At 40.4% G+C, this 22801-nt stretch overlaps 1 protein-coding gene across 1 annotated transcript in view; it reads right to left on the bottom strand.

Annotated features, from left to right (window-relative positions):
• The window catches only part of LOC149069198 (uncharacterized), a 37546-nt gene extending 16086 nt beyond the window's left edge, over positions 1-21460 (bottom strand). Inside the window, exons 1-12 of the mRNA XM_089250357.1 lie at positions 21370-21460; positions 17836-17961; positions 16562-16658; positions 16379-16455; positions 14635-14807; positions 14379-14513; positions 14115-14280; positions 12517-12673; positions 12285-12388; positions 10220-10440; positions 7959-8119; positions 376-420 (exon numbers count right to left, since the gene is read on the bottom strand). Of these exons, the coding sequence (XP_089106483.1) occupies positions 376-420; positions 7959-8119; positions 10220-10440; positions 12285-12388; positions 12517-12673; positions 14115-14280; positions 14379-14513; positions 14635-14807; positions 16379-16455; positions 16562-16658; positions 17836-17916 (1417 nt within the window). The 5' untranslated portion in view covers positions 17917-17961; positions 21370-21460. The remainder of the gene's footprint in view (positions 1-375; positions 421-7958; positions 8120-10219; positions 10441-12284; positions 12389-12516; positions 12674-14114; positions 14281-14378; positions 14514-14634; positions 14808-16378; positions 16456-16561; positions 16659-17835; positions 17962-21369) is intronic.
• Between the last annotated feature and the right edge of the window lie 1341 nt (positions 21461-22801).

Here is a 22801-nt window from a genome sequence, read left to right on the forward strand (position 1 = left end):
GCGTTATATTTGTATTTATAATCTAAACTAATTATATATTAAACTATTTTCTAAACTAATTTTGTTGTTCAACAACTTGATCGAGAAAAGCAAAGTCTGGCTTCTTGTAGAATATTTGCAAACTAACTTTCTTTGCTCATTTGGAAAAAAAAAAAATTTCTCCAATTTCGAATTATCCAAGATAACTCGAAAAAGTTCGAATTAAACAAATAAATTATAACATTAAATTACATGGAAAACTCAATGGGGGATTTTCGTAAAAGTTCGAATTATCCAAAACTCGAATTAAACAAGCTCTCTACTGTAATTTTGCTCCACGCGTATTTAAATATCCACGTGGACCACAAAGACACAAGTATAAGTCAAGTCTCTTACCTGAGAGAAAGCGGCTAATTTTCCAAAATACAGCACAGCACCAACCTCACTTCCAACCAAGAGCTACACAAAAATTGAATCTCACCAGCTTCTAAAAATACCCTCATATATATAATATTACATCTTTATTTTTTACCATCTTTCATCGGAAAATAATGAAAACACATTTTCCAGGAAAAAAACAAAGAAAGAAAAAAAACAAACATGATGATTTGCATTTTGTTTGCTTGGTTTCAAAAAAACCCGCCTTTATGGAGTACGAGGGAGGACTTTCTAATTGGTCGAGACGACGATGACGACTTGTTGTGTTACATCACTTTCTTTCTCCCACTCTGTATCACGGTGAGGACTTCCCATTAATTGTTGCAATAATCACAAAAAAGTTGCGGTTGTTGTCTATTTTCGTAAAAATTGAGATGTTGATGAACTGATCGATGAAAACTACGATTCTTTTTAACCATCGATTACGATTCAACCGAATCTCTAGTAAAAGAAAAAAAAATGATGCGAATACAAATGTGTGTGAATTTAGTGATCTTCTATGAAGGTTGTAATATATACGGTCACGGTTTGGCAGTCTTTTTTTAAAAAATAAAAAAAGTGAATTTCTTGAAATAAGATGGTCGTATTGCCAACTTTTGCTTTTATTTGACGGTAAACGTTTGGTTTACAATGTCTTAAAGCGTATTCGTATCATTAGGTATGCATCGACGCATCGCGCAATGACTGCGTTTCGTTCTGGTTTCGTCCTTCAGGTTGAACGTTCTGTTCGAGGTCAATATGGCAGACTTTTTTTTTTTTTTTTTTTTGAATGTGAGTGATGTGGTTTTATACCCAATGGCGTATTTACGAAGGGACGGCGGGGATGGAAATTTGCCCGGGGAGGCAAATTCAGAGGGGGGGGGGGAGCAGAAAATTTGAGGGATCAATGGCCGAGAAAGTTTGTAGAGTGGGAGAAGAGCAGACAAATTTTTGTATAAATCTCAATAAATCCGCCACTGCCCAGACAGCAAGGAACAAAGGCCGTAACTAGTCTGGGGTAATCGGGGCACTGTGCCGGCACTGCCGAATGGGGGGTTCCCCTCACAAATAATGTAAATTTATTTTACATAATTTTTCCCTCTCCAAGAAAATGTTTGCCCCCCCCCCCTCCCGGGGCCCCGAGAATGCGCACCGAGAATACGGCCCTGCAAGGGACTAGGTTAGTGAGTGACCAAAAGAGTGGCCTAGAGACTTTGCAAGCACGTGAGAGAGAGCAAAGAGCAAAGAGTGTGAACAAGCTTGTGAATGACTAAAAGAGTCATATACAGAACAAGGGACAAAGACCTAAAGACTGACCTATAGAGGGTGAAAGCATGTAAATGACCGAAAGAATGACCTAGAGCATGCGTAAACGTCTAAATCATAGTCTCCCAAACTTTTTGTTCCATCGCCCACTTCATCAGAAATTTTTTCCTCTCATCGCCCCCCAAGTCAAGTAAACCCATAGGATCCTATGTTAAATCAGTTGGTTCCATCGCCCCCTTGGACCATTCCATCGCTCACCAGGGGGTGATATTGCCCACTTTGGGAAACACTGGTCTAAATGATTAAAAGAGGGACCTAGTGCACGTGCAAACATCTGAATGACCTAGAGCATGTGCAAATGGCAAAAAACAGTGTGCAAGCGCGTGAGTGATCAAAAGAGTGACTTAGAGAGTGTGTGAACGTGGGCGTGAGAAAAAGAATGATTCACGCTGGTGTACTTGCATGAGTGGTGGGAGGGAGGCTAATCGGTAAAATTTTCAACGGAATGGATGGGTAGGACCATGGGTTATTTATATGCATCGTCAATTGACTGCTTCGATAAGGGGACACAGTTTAGTAAGGGGCAATTCTAGGGTTGTGGTGTAGCAGGGATTTTTCCTCAAATAGGGTTGTTAATAAATGGAGTAGAGCTTACCTCTGCGTTTCGTGAATTCTAAGGTAATATTGATACGTCTAAAAAGAAGTATGATAAACATATTTGGATACATGGAGAAGCTATCCATACTTAAATAAGACAACCATAACGTTTTTTACGGGCAGTGTATCATGCATTATTAATTTTAATTTCTTCTATCGTGCTATATATGGTTTTTCTATTGGGTTGATGTAGTTTGGTTATATTTGGCATCCATATTTTTATGGCCATCTTCTTTCAGCCACCCCGTTAAGCATTTTACCTATTGTGGCTTTTTTAATGTTAGGGTTAATTTTTGGTATTCTATGGAAGGGTGCCCCTAGAAAAAACAAAAGAAGACCTTCAATTAAGTGAGTAAAAAAAAAGGGTAAGGTAACTCATTTGAGGGAAAAGAGAGATCAGGGGAATCACTGAAGATCTTCTTTTTTTTTTTCTTTCTAGGGGCCCACTCAAGGGGAATCACTAGGGAGGAGCTAAGGGGAGCCACTAGGGAATCACTCAAGTAATTCTTCAATTAAGTGAGTGAAAAAAAGGGTAAGGTAACTCATTTGAGGGAAAAGAGGGATCAGGGGATCACTGAAGAATTACTTGAGTGATTCTAAGATAGGGCTAGATTTTTAATGGCCCTGCACCATGTCTGTTTATTTATTACAGTTTTCGTAGGAAGTTTGCGTACCCCCCAGAAATGCGCAGAAGGCTTTCGTATTGCCCTAGAAATGCGCAGAAAGCTTTCGTATAGCCCTAGAAATGGGTAGCTGTCTGGTATGTCTCAGAATATGCGTAGGAGGCAGTTTGCATATCCTCAGAAATTCACAGAAGACTATCGTACAGCCCTAGAAATGCACTGACGACTTTCGTATGGCTCTAGAGACAATAGTTGACTCGCGTAAGTCTAATGCGCAAAAGACTTACTTATAGACCTAGAACTGCACTCACAACAGAGCTTTAGCACAGAAGGGCTAAGGACCTTATTTCGTATAGTCCTAGAAATGGACAAATGTATATATCTCTAGAAATGCGTAGGTGATGGGGGTAACCCCAGGTATGAGTAGATCAGTTGTGCTCAAAGTGAGCATAGCGGGGGGGGGGGGGATATTGATATACATGCCTGTTCATTATTTAGTTTTTACTGGAATCTTATAAGCAGCCGTGGACGGCAAAAGCTTGACAACCACTGCAAATCGTAAAATTTGTAAATAAAGCGTGACACTTTGATGTAACATGCACATCTATTCATTAGTTTGAATTTTGAAATTGTGGTGCTGCCATTGTTAAGGGACAGATTAACAATCAGGGGCGGGAAATTAATGGGTTTTTTTTGCACCTAATAAGGTTTAAGCAAAACCGTCAATTACGGCGCCAAGTGGCGGGAAATTGAAGAGCTACTGCAAATCGCAGTGGATTAAACTGCAATTCATGTTGACGTTGTTTTTTCATTTCAGTAATGAATTAAAACTAGCGTAAGCTTCGTTGAATGTAAGAGGGGAAAAAAAGTGGGAAGATGATCAAATGTACGGGGGGAAAAAAAAGTAGGGGAATGTCACGAAAAATGCGGGTCATGTAGTCTCCCTACGTGTGTCCTGCATTTTATGGGTCATCCAGTATTTTCCTGTGATTTTGGACATTATACCCTTTACGAAATTCATGGATGGATGATAATTATCGCCAAAAACGATTCCAAACGCAACAAAACCGCCAATTATGATTGAAAACCACTGAAAGACTGCTGGGAATAAAGCGCTAGTATAAATTGCAGTGAACTAAAATGCAATTGATGGGGGAAAAAAACGTTAAACATGACAAATATGCGCGATGAGTATTCGTGCAGTATTTTAGTATAGTACAATCATCGTAATACAGTCGACGCTCGTTATAACGACCCCCCCCCCATCGTTCCACGGAAAACAGACGTTATATCGGGAGGTCTTTATATCGAAAATAAAACATATAGATTAGTATTTGTATGAAAAAATTTGGGGCTCTTCCCACTAGTCGCCGTAATGGGATGGTCGTTATCACGTGGGAACGTTATAGCGAGCGTCGACTGTATAATTATTAGTTGGGCAAATAATTTTAATTTTTGATTTCAGTAAAGAATTAAGATTTAGGTGAATGTACGAGAAATAAAACGGGACATTTTTATTCAAAAAAAAAAAATCGGGATGGGCAAAACTTCGGGAAAATGGTTAACGTCCCGTGAAATACGGGCCCATATGACCACACAATACTATTAACGCTCTTTAATTTTTAACCGCGATTAATCGGGCCAACCCTGAACAAAAGGAATTATTTTTTCAGGTTGTATAATCAATTACACAAAAATACATCAAAGATAGTCATTGACTGGTTTTTTCTAGATACTGGTAATATCAGAAAAAAACCAGTAAAATGAGTGGGGGGAGGGTAAGAAAAGCAAAATACCTGGTATTTCCTACGAATGGAAAAAAAACACTTACCAACGTTGTGACCGTCTTTTATAAAATAATTGCTATTACGTTTTTCTCAGGATTCTGGGTTGTTTTTTTTTCTGGATCATTCAATATGACCTGTAAATATTATTACAAAAGGTCAAGGGGAGAAATATTACCGATTCACTTTCGAAGATACCGCAAGTGGTGGTGGTTGCTATTACCGGGGTTTTTCCTATTGCAAGTCTTGGTATTGTTGTTATTTATTTTATCTGCTCGTTATTATTATTTCATTGAAGACACCTGATTGGTTGAACAACTTCCTCTCAAGAAAATACCTCACGTACGACCAATGCCAGAGGATATCCACGCGGATATCCTCTGCCAGTGGAGTATACCGACCTAGGCCAGAAAACTTTTTTTGCTTTCTTATTATATCTGTAATATCAGTAAAATAAGTTTAAAAAAAAAATGGAAATCGGACTATTTTCTAGATTCTTGGCCTAAAAATATGCATGTTATAACCCATGTTCGAAATCTAGCGAATTCGGTAAAATAGCTTGCCACTCCGCTAAGTCGGGGAGTAGGCTAGGATTTCTATTACCTAAAAGCCGACGGAATATGCTCCATAAAAAATGCATTTATGCTCGAGGAAACCTAAAAATGTGCCGTAAAAACCTAAACCTAAAAATATATCTCCGTGAATAGACTGACCATATTACTTCGAGAGAGATAAGGAAAATTATGGGAAATCGCAAATCACATCGTCCAAAATGATACCAAAGATAATAGCCAATAGTTGCTAAAATCTCCAATCATTGCCAAAAATTATGCCAAAGGTAAGTAAACTTGTCAATTATTGCTAAGGCCGGATTACACATAGCCCACTAAACAATTAATGCAATTAATCGAATGTCTAGTCTGTCGTGAAATTTACACTACGGTAGTTTTTGAAAAGGTCTTTTATAAAACTTAAAAACTACAAACAAAAAGCGTTTCCCTTCACATTCGACTGAATGCAACCAATAAGCTTATTAGTTACGTTTCTGAAGTTTTGTAGATCTTTTATCAAACTTTTATAGCGTAATCCCGGCCTAATATCGTCGAAAAATTGACGATTGTGGGAAATAAAGCTTGCGAAGAGAGAGCTTGGGTGAAAAAATCCCTCTTTATGGCTCTGCGGAAATATATACGGGAAAATAATGCTCTAAATCATAGTTTCCCAACCTTTCTTGTGTCCCATCGCCCCCTTCTTCAGAAATTTTCTTCTACCATCGCCCCCAACGTAATCTAACCCATAGGATCCTATGTTATACCCGTAGTTTCTACCACCCCCTGAAACATTCCATCGCCCCAAGTGGGTGTTAACGCCCACGTTGGGAATCACTGCTTTCTAAAACATGAAAATATATAACTTAAATTTTGAAATTCATGATATATATATGCTTGGAACTGCAGAAAATCATGTAAAAATGCCTTAAAATTACTGAAAGTAATGAAAAAATGCTCTATCGTGTAAAAATAGCGAATTATGTAAAATCATATGCAGTCTTTGAAATTCAAGCCCTAGTCAGTGCCTGAAGTCCGAGCAACGTGCGAAATGACTCGCTACTGAGCGAATTTTCCGCTCGTACCGTAACATAATACACTATACACAACAGTGTTCTTTTTTGCCACAAACGCCAAATTATTTTTCCCCATTTGTTTATTTTTTGCCGATCCGAAAACTGGTCTATGTGTGAAGGTTTTATTTGAAAAAATATATATATATTCTCTCCTATATTTAATTTATCTTTTGCTGGTCCTCAAATTATTTCTCCTACCGATGTAGGCCAGGCATCTTCAACCCGTTACTCGCGAGCACCACGGTGCTCTCTGAAGCTCCCAGAGTGCTTGTGTCCGGTTTCATGCTCGCGAGCACTCGATCAACGTCTCAATTAAACACCTTGTACGCGGATTCCATTCAATTATTGAAATAATCCTGGATTTATGCATTCATAATGTCAGTTTCGCCGTAAGAGTGATCTTCTTTTGATAATTGGTACAGGCAGTGCTCGCGAGGTTGGAGACCCCTGGAGTAGGCTATCTCTTTTGTGTCGATCCGCAGATTATTTCTCTCATCTATGCAGTGTGTCCTGTATGTGCTAACGCGGCCTCTATCTTATCAACTGTCCGTCGTAGGCGCGTGGTTCCAGTTCAAAAAATGCTCAAAAGGCGCTCAAAAATCAGGGCAGGCGAAATGTCGGGAGGGGGGAGGGGGGTAAATGTCCAACTAACTTGGTCCAACTATGGTCACCCATACGATCAATCACGTAGTCACTCACGCGGTCAGGAACAGGTGAAATGCATCGGACACGAAGCATCCCAGGGGCGAAATATCGGAGGCAAAGAACACCTTGTTAATCAGAAATATTTGATAAGAATGTTTTTTAAATTTAAAATACAGTCGAATCCCGTTATAACGAACGCCAAGAGACCGGAGGAATCACTTCGTTAAAACGAAATTTCGTTATAAAGGAATTCCAGGTTACCTAGCATTGTTCCCATGTAAACTTATTTGGGGGATTAAAAAAGTGTTCGTTAAAACGAGATTCTCGCTATAACGGTATTCGTTAAAACGGGATTCGACTGTATATAGACTGAAAGAGCTTATAAGAACCCCCACACTCTAAGGGGCCGTTCAAGTATTACGTCATCATCGATGATGGGGGGGGGGGGAGAGGGGGTTTCCGATTTGCTGACTTTTGATGACAAGGGGGGGAGGGGGGGGGTGTTTTTCATAATGCTTACGTCATCAACCACCCTTTATGAAAATATGAGTTAGGATTCAGAGGGGGCAGAGCTGATGACGAAATTTTGCTGACAAGGGGGAGAGGAGGGGTCAGCGTTTTGCTGACTTTTGCTGACAAGGGGGGGGGTCAAAAATGGCTAAAAATTTGCTTACGTGATACTTGAACGGCCCCTAATGTAATAAAACAGATCAAGTAAAGTATATCCGACGAGATTATTATTATTTTTTCTAAAATATGTTTTATTTAACATAATTTACAGAGAAGGGGAAAAAAATGCACTTTACAAATACACCTTCCCATTTTTCCATCAAGAAAATCTATCGTGAACCCCGTACATGAGTATAACAGTGCAGGAAAAAACAGTTCGACAGCAGTTGCGCCAACGGATCCATTTATCAGATGTAAAAAAGAGACACATATTAAAAAAGGCACTCTCTCAAGACCTGAGCTTTGGTTCCATCGACATCATAAGAATGTTGGCATCGGCAAAATGCTCCTTCGGCACCTGCTGCTGGATGGGTTCGCAATAGTTACTGAATTTGAGAATGGACTTCCAGTTGACGGTGAGCTCCTCTTCGGGCATTGCTATCTGGTAGTCGTTGCTGGAAAATAATAATGATCGAATTGATTACGCATATCTCACACGATATAGTTCAGGCATTATTCAAGTATACATATCATCTACGACAGCGTTTCTTAACCTTTCTGTACCCAGAGACCAGTGATATGTCTGAAAGCATTCGACGGACCACTAATATGTTTGAAAGAAACGTATATTACACCGTCCGAAAGCATCGGAGGTGTGGTTCTGTTTTAGTTGTAAAACAATTGTTGTTCATCTCTTGCAAATATTATTCATGTAAGGAACCAAAAATGCGCGCACATGCGTCCTCATGCCCAATTTTTGGAATGGTAACCCTATTTGAACGCTATCTGTCGCATATTGAGTACGTAAATAATATCATTACACATTGAAACCCCATGGCGGCTTTAAAAATCCTCCGGAGCTAAATAATTTTTTTATTTTATTTCGGTGGTACCAAGGATTCTTTCAATTTTCCAGACAGTGGAAGCATTCTCTTTAATTTCACCTGCACAGACCGGTTGTTTTTCTGTGCACAGAGTTTCGATATCTGTGCAGAATGAAAACACATCATACCACCTCATACAATATAGGGAAATTTTTTTCTTCGCAAAGGAACTCCGTGTACACGGAAGTACACTCATTCTTAGTTATTCTCGGACTCTAAACGTCAATATTTTGTAAACTTATTAACTATAAACCCTTATTAACCTTTAAGGATCATGAGAAAATGGTGCCTTTCTTAGTTACTTTTGTCCATAATATTTAATAAGTACTAATATTATTCAAATTGTTAAATTTGCTTCAAAATTTTAATAGTTGCTATTTGCGCGCAGTAGTAGAATATAGCTCCAATTAGCTTGTAAGCCAATCAAGATGCATATTTTACGATTTGTGGAGTTTTTGATTATAATCACAGTTAAATGATGTTTCTCAATATAATACATATATACCGTACTATATAGATGCTTTCTTAAAGGCGTATTTTGGCTGCTAAAATATTATTTTCATCCGTTTGTTGGTTATGGACAAAAGTAATTAAAAATGACACCATTTTCTCATGCTTAATAAGTTTACAAATTGTGGACATTTAGAGTCCGAGAATGGCTAAGAATCTGGATGCTTCCGAGTTTTTTTTGTGCAGCGCAGAAAAAAATTCCCTATATTGTATAAGGTAGCATGTTATTTTGACATTTTGCACAGATATCGGAATTCAATGCGCTGAGAAACAGGTCAGTGTGCAGGGGAAATAAAAGACATTATGGCCTCATCTAGCAGAAAACAAAGTTGGAAGGCACATTTCATGTAAGAATAATCATGCCCCTTCCTGAAGAAACGCCCCGAGATCTTCAGTGCCCCCCCCCCTCCCCAGTTAATTTATAGTGTAAAAAACCGACAACTCAGATAGACAATAATTCAATAGGAAGACAGGGCTCCAACCTCTTGAGTCCCAACCATAAGTTCAATCGGGCACGGCACGGAGACCCATGCACCCCCCCCCCCGACCAACCTGCAGTAGGGCTCCTAAGCTGAGATCTTTGGTGTGCTCCCTTCACGACCCCCTCTCTACTTGTGAAAAACAAAAATGATGAGAATAATCTCTGGCCCCGGGCTGCAGCCCTGCCAGCCCCCCCCCCGCCCCGTTGTAGGAGAGGAGGCAACCATGCGGAAATCTCAGTTGCATAGGGGTTCCACGATAAGATCTGGCACAATGATTTATGACAATAAATATGTATATTAAGAGCAGAGACCCACGCATGGGGGGGGGGCGGATAGGAAGACCAAGCCCTCCCCTCTCAAGGCGATCAAAAATTTAAATATCGAAAGAAAATACTTTTTATGTGCTATATTAACCAATTTCTGTTGATTTAGATACTTTCCTTAAGTATGAGGGGTCTGATATTTTATTAGGGAATTGTTAAAATTGTTTAAATTTTATTAGTAATTGTTGATATAAATTGAATATTATTTCATTCAATTGGAATTAGTTTATCAAGTTTTGACCACCCTCACCCATCGTTGTGGACTTAAGGTGATCCGCTTACCCATATAGGTTGGGAAAAATCCGACCTACGCGAGCATGCGTATCGACAAGTAGAGTGTGACCAATTCGACTTACTTTTTGGCCGTCGTATAGATGTAATGAATCGCCGGTTTCTCGAAGCCGTTGAAGTTCGTGGACAGCGGTATGGCGTACGCACCCATGTTCTCGAAGTACACTTGTTCGCCCATTTCGAGTTCCGGTAGCAGGCACTCGTCCAGAATGCAGTCCGCACTGCAGCAAGAACAGCCCCAGATTTTGCTTAGCATCACTGGCCTATGAGCCAATTCCTTATCACTCTGAAAAAAGAAGAGAGTCACTTTTAGAGTCGGAAGCCTGTAAGTTATATGTTGTAATTAGTTACTCGATATTGAAAATATGTCTTTAAAGCAGCGTTTCCCAAAGTGAGAAATATCGCCCCCTGGTGGGCGATGGAATGGCCCAACGGGGCGGTAGAACCTACTGATTTAACATAGGATCGATCCTATGGGTTTACTTGAGTTTGGGGGCGATAAGAGGAAAAAATTTCTGGTGCAGGAGGCGATGGAACAAAAAATTTGGGAGACTATGTTTCAAAGGGTCTGGATCAGAATCCTAACAGCCGGGAACCCCCCACAACCGAACTCTTAATGGCCCAAAATGCATGGAATGACCAGATAAACAAGTATGTTGTACTGTGCAATCGTGGATCCAAGGTAATGTGTCGAGAGGGGCGATAAATTGCGTAGGCTTGAAGGATCAACCCGTATTCAACGGGACGGACCAATCCCCCCCCCCCACCCACCTCCACATTATCCGGCTCTAGAGAGGGCCGCTGTGGTGGTCGAGTAGTCATAGTGACGGACTCACATCGTGAGGATGCGGGTTCAAACCCCACCGTTGCCACAGTGGTGGTCGGCCCAGGGCCTCATCTGGGGGGGGGGGGGCAGATGGGTCTATTGCCCCGGGGGTTGGACCAAAAGGGCGATGAATTCACCTCAAAATGCTTCTTCTACATGGCAAAAGATATCAAAATCCCGGTTTGGCCCGGGTGATGACGTGTCTAGTTGCGTCCCTGCGCACAGCTTCCAGCATGGCCCAGATCTTCGGCAACTTGCTCTTCACTGCCATTTTATCTTAGAAGTGTCTGCGTCATTATCTTCTCCCATTTTTGTCTGCGGCGGAATTAATTTTTTGCTAAACCTAATTGCGCATTTATGTAAGTTTTGTGCATGCACACCTCGTACATATTCCTCTACGGAATTTCGCGCCTTTACTTGTTGTGTTCAAGTGCTGCCATCTGACCTCTAAAGAAGAAACTGACAATGAATGAAAATTCTTACGAGTGCAATTTCAATTTTGCGTAGTGGGGGGTATCATGATTTACCTTTCATTTCATTTAGGGGCCATTCAAGTATCACGTAAGCAGATTTTCAGCCATTTTTTACCTCCCCCCCCCCCTGTCAGCAAAATTTCGTCAGCAGCTTAGAATATTTCATATCTTCAAAAAGGGAGTGGTTGATGACGTAAGCAATCTTCAAACCCCCCTCCCCCTTGTCATCAAAAGTCAGCAAATCCAAACCCCCCCCCCCCCCAAACCTCGATGTTAACGTAATACTTGACTGACCCCTTATTAATTTTTTGCCATGCAGTATACACTGTTTTCAACAGTTGGGATTTCGGCTCTTCGGAATTCCTGCTATCGGAAAACTGAGATCCTAGCCTTCATTGCTCTAACTGAGAATTTTCTTACGCGGATGACAGGCAATGACTGAATGACTCTTCCGGAAGTATCATCTACCAACAGCCAATCATCTGCGGACAATATGATTCCTCAAAACGGAAGATGTGATAGCAACCGACAAGTGCTAATCCAATTTCTTACTAATTTCCTACTTCTTCTGTTCTTACGATACGCGTATTGATATATTTCAGTTGGGAGGTCATTGGCCGAGGAGAACGGATACGGTTGTTCGACTCGGTGAAATCCCTGCAGGTAATGCGGAAATCCTTCATCAGTATCGGCTTATACGGCCTTATAAGGTTACTCAAAGTGAAACTGGAGAGATAGAGATGACCAGGCAGTTATATATATATAATTACCGGATTATTCAACCCGGATATAAGAGTCACATCTGTCTAGCAATCGTAGAAAAGCACTCACCAGCGAGACGGACATCCTGTATCCTGCAGTTGTCCACCCTTCGGGAAATGATATGTATATCGAGTTGTTTAAATAATACATCACCTTCGATTCTTCGATTTTTCCTGTAAAGACACTTCTCATTAGATATGTACAGGGAAGTTACACGCGAGCAAATAGCCAGAATGCACAGAATAGTATAGAATGAGGTACTTGGAAATGTTCAAACTGTACGGGGAAAGTATGAACGTACCGTTTTTGGCTTTTCTCGGTGACATCTTCTTGCCAATCACAGTCGTGCAAAGAGTGAGAGCGGAGTTTATTAAATAAGTTCCAGGTTCCGCAATCACTTGGAGATCCTTATGTTCTGAGAAGTATCTTTCGAGGCCTTGGTTTATGTAGGCGCACATCTACGGAATCAAAGACACGGTGTTTTACACAGGTATATAATCAAAAGATCTAAGATGGTTTTCACAACCATTCCAAATGGTTTTAACACATAGCAAGATGCAATTTTAACATACAAAAGGTGTTTCGAGAATTTGCGTACAAAAATGGTGTCATGATAGTATCCTGTCCAACGCTTTACCATGCCGTCTTCATGACACAGGTACAGCGTTGGAAATGTCATCTTCATGAGGTAGACGTAGAATCGCAGACACCATCATCACAAGACAGATATAGGATCACAGACACCGTCATCATGAAATAGATACCGGGTCGCCAACTCCATTTTCATGGGGTAGATACAGGGTTTCAGAGCTTAATGAGATAGGGTCGCAAGCTTCATCTTCATGAGATTGAGACAGGGACGCAAGCATTATCTTCATGAGATAGAGACGGGGTCGCAAGCATCATCTTCATGAGATAGAGACGGGGACGCAAGCATTACCTTCATGAGATAGAGACGGAGACGCAAGCATCATCTTCATGAGATAGAGACGGGGTCGCAAGCATCATCTTCATGAGATAGAGACGGGGACGCAAGCATTACCTTCATGAGATAGAGACGGGGACGCAAGCGTCATCTTCATGGGATAGAGACAGGGACGCAAGCATTACCTTCATGATGCCGGTACAGCGTGGGAAATGTCACCTTCATGAGGTAGACGTAGAATCGCAGACACCATCATCACAAGACAGATATAGGATCACAGACACCGTCATCATGAAATAGATACCGGGTCGCCAACTCCATTTTCATGGGGTAGATACAGGGTTTCAGAGCTTAATGTGATAGGGTCGCAAGCTTCATCTTCATGAGATTGAGACAGGGACGCAAGCATTATCTTCATGAGATAGAGACGGGGTCGCAAGCATCATCTTCATGAGATAGAGACGGGGACGCAAGCATTACCTTCATGAGATAGAGACGGAGACGCAAGCATCATCTTCATGAGATAGAGACGGGGTCGCAAGCATCATCTTCATGAGATAGAGACGGGGACGCAAGCATTACCTTCATGAGATAGAGACGGGGACGCAAGCGTCATCTTCATGGGATAGAGACAGGGACGCAAGCATTACCTTCATGATGCCGGTACAGCGTGGGAAATGTCACCTTCATGAGGTAGAAGCATGGTCGCAGACACCATCTTCACAGACGGATATAGGGTCCTCATAAGGTAGCTCCACGGTTGCAAACGCTATCTTTATGAGGTAGATACTAGGCCGTAAATGCCATCTTCATGGCTCACTTCTCGTTCTCTCGGTATAAAAACAAACATTTGAAGATGGCGTCCGCGACCCTGCTGCATTGCTGAATGATCCCGAGTTTTCTTTGTACAACACCGTATAAAAAAACTTGGTCTCATTCAATAATACATTAAAGAATAAGCAATGAAATCGTACCTCGTCGAAAACGTAGTAAGATCCATTGTGGCCAGGGAATCCACCTCCCATGTCGAGCAGCGTGAAGTGGTAACCCAAGTCTTCGGCGATGTCGAAAATCTGCCGAGACATCCCGATAGCCTTCAGAAATGCGGATGGTTGTCGACACATGTTGCCAACGTGAAATCTGGAAAGTGATAGAAGAAAGAGTTTCAAACGAGAGTACTTTCAAATTGAAAATTGCATTCTACATTCTATTAATGTTGTCTTGAGCTCGAGACTTACGCGACTCCGATGACGTTCAGGTTGAGTCTCTTCGCGGATTCGAGCAACCCGCGACATTCTTTCAGAGCACATCCAAACTTGTCGTTGAGTTGGAAAGCGGCAGGGACGTTCGGGACGTTGAATCTTATCACCAATCTAGGTGGGGGAGAATAGAACATTGTAATAATGTAACAATTATATTGTAACAATTATATTGTAACAATTATATTGTAACAATTATATTAGCTGCCCTTAGAGGGGAGAGAGAGAGTCTTACCGAGCATCTGGTGAGATGGCCTTGATTTTAGGAAGTTCGCTCTCACAGTCGAATGTCATGACATCGACGCCTCGGGCCGTCGCATGTCTCAGGTGGGACGGAATTTTCTGCGGGTGAGCGTAGATGATGTCCTGTGGCTTGCCACCGAGGAACAGGATGTCGCTGATCTCTTTCTGTTATAATAAAGAAATATTATAATATTTTATATATTTAAGTTAATCATTATACTACAATATTAGTAGTCTTATTGGCTGAAGTTATTGCGATATTACCATATTATATTGTAAAAAAGTGGTAAAGCCGGGTTTTCTCTTAGGGGTAGAACTTTTGCGCCGTGTGCAGCGTACGCTGATTGGTTAAAAACCTGAAATTCAGGTTTTTTTGTCCAATCAGCGTTTTTACGCTGCGCGCGCTGTAGAAACCTGCTCTTAGGAAAACCTAGCTTAAGGACCGCAGAACAACGTTACCAGGGGAAAATGGTCAACCTCGATGCTGTGGCTACGATTGGACAATTGCAAGAGATGCTCCTTATTCTACAGGGTGATTCTAAATTCATGGAACAAACTTTAAGAGAGGTGATGTAATACAACTAAACAAGCATTTTTGGTTATAGGATGTGTGGTCGAATAGCAAAGGCGGTAGAGAGTGCACAAGAGCACTTCACCAAGAGAAAGCATCATATTTTTCTGAAGGATTTTTTTCTGCAGTAAGCGAAATCAATCATTCGAGGTTGCAGGGTATTGTCATGTGGTAGGCCTTCTCGTGGTGTAACCCCGTTAACGCAAATTCTACCATAAATAATTGTATCGCTTGGCACAGCATGGCCTCGATGGTTTTTGCACAAATAAAAAAAAACAAACTCCAATAAAATCCGAGGGTGCATATGAACCCCCCTCGGATGGTTGATAGCACTTATTGCAGCAAATCCGTCGGAAAAATATGATATAAGCTTTTCGTGAAGTGATGTGTTGAGCACTTTCTAAAAGCACCCTACACTGCCTTTGTAATTGCGATTCAAACACATATTCTGTGACCAAAAATGCTAAAAATGCTTGTTTAGGTGTCTTATAGCACTCTCCTAAAGTTCGTCCCATGAATTTAGAATCACCCTGTAAACGAAGTACGTTACTTAGACGTCGATAAATGAACCATCATGCTTTAATATATTTTCCATTTCTATGCGCATTTTTGTTCTGTTTCTGTGTTAATGTTATGCCTCTATATAGGGTACGTAGGAAAGTCCCTACATAATTACTGGCGAATCATTGATCCTAGATGCATACTTCTACTTGGAAAAAGTATGCAAACAACGTGTGGACCTCAGGTAAGTCATTCATATTGCAAGGACATCTCCTTGTCTCAACGATTTGCCGGTAACTTTGGTGTGTAGGGACTTTCCTGTGCACCCTGTATAGTGGTGGAGTTTCTATATAGGCCCTATTTGTGTTGTTTTTTCTGCATATTTATATACTTTGTTTTCTGCATACGTTATTGTGTTTCAATGTTTTCTATTGTATTATTATGTGCTTATTAATGTGCAATTTCAAAGGAAACCGTAGCCAATGCAGCTTTTTTTATAGTCGAATTCGTGCTTACTATACCGAATTATGTAAGAAACGATTATTTTTGCTTTTCGGAAGCAGAAACTTTGTCATAGTTTGTTAATCAATGAGATTTTGAAAGTTAATTAATCACGACAATAAAATCATTATTCAAGATGAATGAAGTCACGTGAGTAACTCACCTTACTGGCACAATCAAAACCGAGTCCCAACGATATCATTAGACTCAGCACCACTGGGTCCGGATTGGCCTTTACAGCTGAAACGAGAAAAATTAGATTACTAATACTATTGATGGCAAATGTTAGAAATGATTATGGCATCATAAGATAATCCAAGAACGAAAATTCTAATTGATGGCTTACCATAGTAAGGACGGATTCCGGGCAGCTTCGCCTTCCATACTCGGATCTTGTTGATAACATCGGCCAGATCGCAAACGAAAAATGATTGGTCATATGTCTGACGAGTAAAAAGGCAAGACAAGAGTCAGTCACTTTAATAAAATGATAATAGTAACAATTACAATTTTTTTTTAAATTTATTGAGTATTTTGAGTATTTATTGATATATATTTTGAGTATATATTGAGTATTTCACATACTGGTATTTATAACGGCGTTTGTTACAGGTGAGGGGCCACACACGTGATTCGCACATGCTAGTTGCATTTACAACGTAAAAAAATAAGAATTATTGAAATATTTTTGTAGAACGTAGGAATGTACAACCCTATTGACAATTCGACATGATCACCGAATTTCTGTAAGCATCTACATTTAATTAAGGACAAAAAACGGGAAATCGGGATCTTAATTCCTGCGAAACACGCGCCATCACCAATTGCACTAAAAACGTTGTCAAAATTTGGAAAACCATCAATCAATACGAAAATTGATGAGAAATTATGATTTGTTGGAAAATTAAAGGGGCCACTAAAGATGGTAATGTGACTAGTAGTTCACACTGACTAGTCTAGTTCACAGGAAAATATAATTTGTCGAGGTATCGACTGTATGAAACCACTACGTTTTAGCAACTTATCACTGTGTTGGCAAGTTTTCATTACCTAAAAAGTTGTCATTTTTAAGGGACTGTATACAAATAGAATGAACTCTCAACCATTTTATTTATTTTTTTATTCACAATAAAACTATTACAGAGTTTTTACAACTTTAAATTTGATTTACTTTTGGCGATTTTTTAACCATATCCTCAATCATTGACGCCAAATGCTGAAAACTTCAAAGTCGAATATCTCCATTAATATCGCATTTAAAAGTACACAATTTTTTTGTAATTGACTTCTCAAGGCCGCATTGACATTTCACCAACTACAAGTTTTAGCCTACAGTGCCTACATAAAAAAGTTAGTTTTTTCTATTTTTCTATGCATACGACCGCTTTGAAAACAATACATTTTAAGTGATTGCACGTTCTTTTAAAACTTTTTATAACACACAGTTACAAAAAAAGTTTTTCAAATGACGGGCGGTTACTTTTGGTAACCGAAAGCACGTTTCTTAAGTCAAAGGTTGCACAGATATCCGTTGTGCAAACAATTTAGGACGCAGCCAGTATAGGATTGCACATTCCACGTGTCTATGGAAACTGTTTCAGTTATATGTTTGATACTTACAGGATCTTTGGTGATGGATCTGATCGCATCGAAAGCATTTTCACATTCTCCGTTGAAATGGCGGCGACAGTGGCTGTCCATCAGAAGGAGTCGCAGTTATGTTCGACGACAAGCGATAGTTCGAAACTAGAAGAGAGGACATCAAACATTAATATCACGTTAGAAATCATCATTCAATTTGCATAAAAGTAACAGAAACATTTGTGCTTTCTAATAGAGAGAGAGAGAGAGAGAGAGCCAAATTTGGTCTCTTTTTTATAATTGCTCATCTATGAAAAAATGTGAAGAAACGACTGCTGAATCACGAAATTAATTGTCTATCTGAGAGAAATGAAATGATGATCGCCTGCTGAATCACAGACTACACCGTCGAGTCACTTTTGATCATGAACTTTTTTCTGAATGATAATGAAAGTTTAGAAGTGACTTAATAACTGAAAACTTGCAAAGGAACAAACAATTTTTTACTTCGATCTCGCTTATCTCTATGAGCGTAGAAATGTCACTTATCTTTTTATGGAGTAGTTTTCTGTAGTAAGATTATGTGAGAGCGAGGCCGAATTCCAAAACTACCTGATAAGCTTCAACTAATGTCTCGATAAAGAAACTACCGGCTGTTTCCGTGCATGCCCGAACAGAGAATTGGGAATTTAGAAGGAAGATGATGGTTGGTATTGGGAAAACTGACCAAAAGTTATCCAAACGTCATAGATCAGGGGGTTTTCAAACTTCTTCCACCTGCGGCGCCCCTTTTCCCTATTCAATGGATATCCGCCGGCTCCCCAGAGCTATTTAACAAAGGATTTTTTCAAAAACATGGCGAAAGAACCCCTGTCATAGATAGTTCCATCTGCATCGTCCAATAAAAAAGTTGATATATAACTTGGCTACATTCTCTCATGCAAATTTTCACGAAATCTTAACTCCTGTTTCTGGATTTTATGCATATCAAAAGGTTCATCCCCACCAACTGGTCATCTAAGAGCCGATATTGCCATATAGCGATGTGGCCTGGGTATCTTTCGGTTTGACGGTCAACTAACCCCTTGCATCACTTCGACGAATTAACTCGTCTAAATGACTTGAGAATAAGTTTTACCATATTCCGTTATTTAGTTTCAGTTTGAGGTTGGAAAAGATGGAAGAAGAGTTTTTTGTTTTTGAAGAGGATAAGGAAATTTGCTCGTCAAATTTCACAGCACAAAAAAGAAGTGAGGCAGATGTTCTTGAAGAGGTTTTTTATCGATAACAAAAGAATGAATTTTCTCATTTTCTTTCCTCATTTCCTAAATGTAAACAAAGATTCCAGTCTTTAGGGACTTTTTTGCTGAGAGCTAAATTACATATCATCTGAATTTGTTGCCGAAAATCTGCTGGTAAAACAAGAAAAGGCATAAACGCATGTCTGAGAGAATTTAGACAGAATAAACACCATTTGAACTCCACTAAGATTCCTACTTTCTCCTTTCGGGGTCTCGATCCCACTGAAACACCAAGGATATGCATCTTCATGACAATGTTCTTTAGTCATGTCTTCCATTTGGGACGTGTCGTAATACCTTGCTGAGATTTTCTTGATGTGGAGCCGTCTGAAACGTCACCAAAAGTCTTCGTCTTTGAGATGTCAGCTATCGATTTGAAAGACCAACTAACCAATGACCGATTTGGCGGATCATCTTACGATCATTTACAGACAGGTACATGTTACATAGGTGGACGACGACGGAAAACAGCTGCATTAATTTTGATAGAAAGACCGGGATCTAGACCAGACAGCGACTACAAAGACCAGGGTTTCTGCGAAGCGACATCTAGCTCAAACGAGTCTAAGGAAACAATCTCGTTACCCACCAGAAAAAAAGTCCCTAGAGAAAAAAGTTGTCCTGGTTCTGTAGAATTAATTCCCACGGGAATTTTCCTGCCATCAGATGCCTGTTCACGTTCCTCATCATTAATGAACAACGTCGTGTAGGTCTGTCATTTTCCTTTGCTGACTTCTAATTTAATGTATTGAGATAGGTAATATGCGGTACGCCATGATTATTGGACTATCAGCAATAAAAGATCGGGACATGCATGGGATATCCCAAGACACGGAGCAACTTTTGCTTCAAGAAGATCTCTTTGAAGATGTATTTATTCAAGCATCATATCATATTACATACAGAAATGTCCTCTCCACTTGTTAATACAAGATTCGTTGAAAGACTGGTTATTTGTTAAGCTTTTTTGGTTGAACTGGTTTTGGTTAAGCTATGGTAGAGCACTCGTCCGGCAAACGAGAGACCGGGGTTCGAGTCCCCGTGGGGCAGTGATAAATTTTCTTCCTTGTAATCTTCATCTCCACAAATAACCAGTCTTTCAATGAATCTTGCATATCATATTATACGGAATAAACACCATTCGAAATCCAGTAAGATTCCTAACTTCTCCTTTCGGGGTCCCGATCCCACTGAAACACCAAGTACATGCATCTTTATGACAATGTTTTTTAGTCATGTCTTCTATTTGGGACGTGTCGTAATATCTTACTGAGATTTTATTTTGACGTGGAGCCGTCTTAAACCTCACTAAAAGTGTAGGTTTCGTACATACGATCACGTTCGCTGTCTCTCGTCATTCAACTTACTTAGAAAGCTATTTATTGCATGTGTTCTGAACTCTACCCTCGATTTGCATACTTTCTTCCTCCCAAACCGAGCACAACTCCGGTCGATCGCCATGGGCAATTTACTACCGCGTGAGTGGTGGTGCCGGAAGTGTGAGTGTGCGTGTACCTAACAGTCTAATTTTTCACTACCGCCATCTATTTTTCAGAAGTGAAGTGTAATGAGTTAATATTTATTGAATGTGAGTTTTAGACCTGTTGCTCTCTGTGGCGAGATCTTTTAACAGGTAGATCGGCGGCTCGCATTCGCGTCTGGAAGTTGGGAACCACAGAAAATCAACTTCGGCCAACCACCATTGTGGCGCCGGTAGATGGGGTGGGGCGTTCGAATTCTATACTGTTGGAAACTTAAAGGAAACAGCAGGATTATGTTAAAGTAGTGGTTCCTCTCTTCCAAGGGTCCTGGGGAAGGTTTCAGGGGATCTTGAAATAACTGATTTATGATTTTTACATTACTATGCGCTGAATGTCATTTTGTAAAGCGGGGAGGGGTCCATAGCTTTCATCTTATTGGCAGAGTGGGTCCCTGACGTCCATCTCTTCGGCACAAAGGGCCCATGGAACAGAAAAAATCCATTGTCTTAAAAGTTGATGGTTTCGTGGTTTCCACTTGCGGGTAGGAAAAAAAAGAAGTGTGATTTTTCCCTCGAATAACCTTGACTAACTCGAATAGGTGGACACTATAATGCCACATAGTTTGTGGCGCTGAATAAGATCGGTCATCATTCCGTGGATCGAAACTGCGATAGGCATAGCTGCTCAACCCTCATGCATCGGCTGTACCACAACTTGGACGAAGCAACTGAAAATACGATAACGATATAGTAAAACCTAAGAAAACGAAAAAGAAATCAAGTGTTATTTACCTCACATTCCCAAAATACAAGGCCTCTCTCGATGATGGTAGCTCTTTAGCTTGAGCCGTTCCTTCAGCTGGTGTTCGCAGATGATGTGTGTGCTGTGTGAGGTCCCCGCCAGAGACTTTATCTACCTCGAAATGAAAAGGGGGGTATTTCGCAACTGATTACACAGAGCGGTGATGGGTACCGTTTGTGGAGACAGATTGATGATGACTGACGTTATGTAATTTGAAATTTTTATCGTGTGGATGTGTGAGCGCGGGCTTTTTGTTACTACGGTAAACTCTTATCTCGCCTATACCCGTGGATGGGATGATGACGATTTCACTCACCTCGAAGTCGGATGTTCTCTAGGATTCTTTTCTAAATGCAACATGGGGGGGAAGGGAGGCATCAAAAGTGTTCTTCTTTCCCCCTTCATTTACACCACTGTATGAAATTGCGACGTTTTCTTCAAAATGACGTCACGAGCCGAAAGACAATAACCCTTTTTTTTTTCCTACAATAAAATCCGAGTAATCGTAACAACTTACGTCTACGCTTTTTTTTTTGCAGAAGGTTGTAAACAGCTGTGTTATTACGGCACGTTGAAATTACACGAACACTAAGTGCCACTATCTGTCTCGAAGTTCAAGGAGTCGGTTGGTTGTGGGGTGGAAGAAGAGCCAGTCGTTTTTTCTTCCAGAATAAGATGAGGAAACTGGCCATATTTGGTTTTCGGTGGGTTTTGTTGTTCTCAAGATGATATGGTGAAACCAACAAGACGAGGGAAGAAGGTGGGTTGGAATCGCAAGGCAATGGGTGAGAGGAAGGAATGGAAGAGAATGAAGTCCACCCGGATTACACGTCTAAGCCATTCCATAATCTATGGGTATCTGTTGGTGCCTCGTGACTTGTCAAGCACCTGCACCAGTGAGAATTAGGTATTAAGTCCCAAATAGTCCAATCTACCCCGACTGATATGGTTGGATTTCGGCTCTGTCATTGAACATATGAAGATCTATCCTTCATATATAACTACCAATGTATAACGGGTTCTTAACCGTTTGCGTTCCACGGTGCCATTTTACCAGTAAAATAAAGGCAACGGACCCCTTTCTAGAATAGCCTTCAGTATACATTGAAAAAGAAAATTCAGTCATTTGTCACACACATTTTCACTTCAACATGTGGAAGCCAGATAGTAGCATCAGTAAAAAAACGAAACAAGCATAACTCTGATGATATTAATACGTTGGGATCACGCATACACACACATAAATAACCCGTTCCTGTATGTATCAATTCGTTAGACATTTCTCAGAGAAATGTTTAAGATGTGTATGTGCGGCTGTAGTAGTTCTAGCAATGGTATATATACAGTCGAACTTCTTGATAATTAGAAGCTCAAGGGGACAGTAAAAAAGTTCGAATTATCCAATTGATTAAAATAGTATAT

The sequence above is a fragment of the Pholcus phalangioides genome, unplaced genomic scaffold, assembly GCF_987345545.1.
Source record: "Pholcus phalangioides strain wild (caught in Gottingen) unplaced genomic scaffold, Ppha-v1.0 ptg000024l_1, whole genome shotgun sequence".
Classification (NCBI taxonomy): Eukaryota; Metazoa; Arthropoda; class Arachnida; order Araneae; family Pholcidae; genus Pholcus; species Pholcus phalangioides.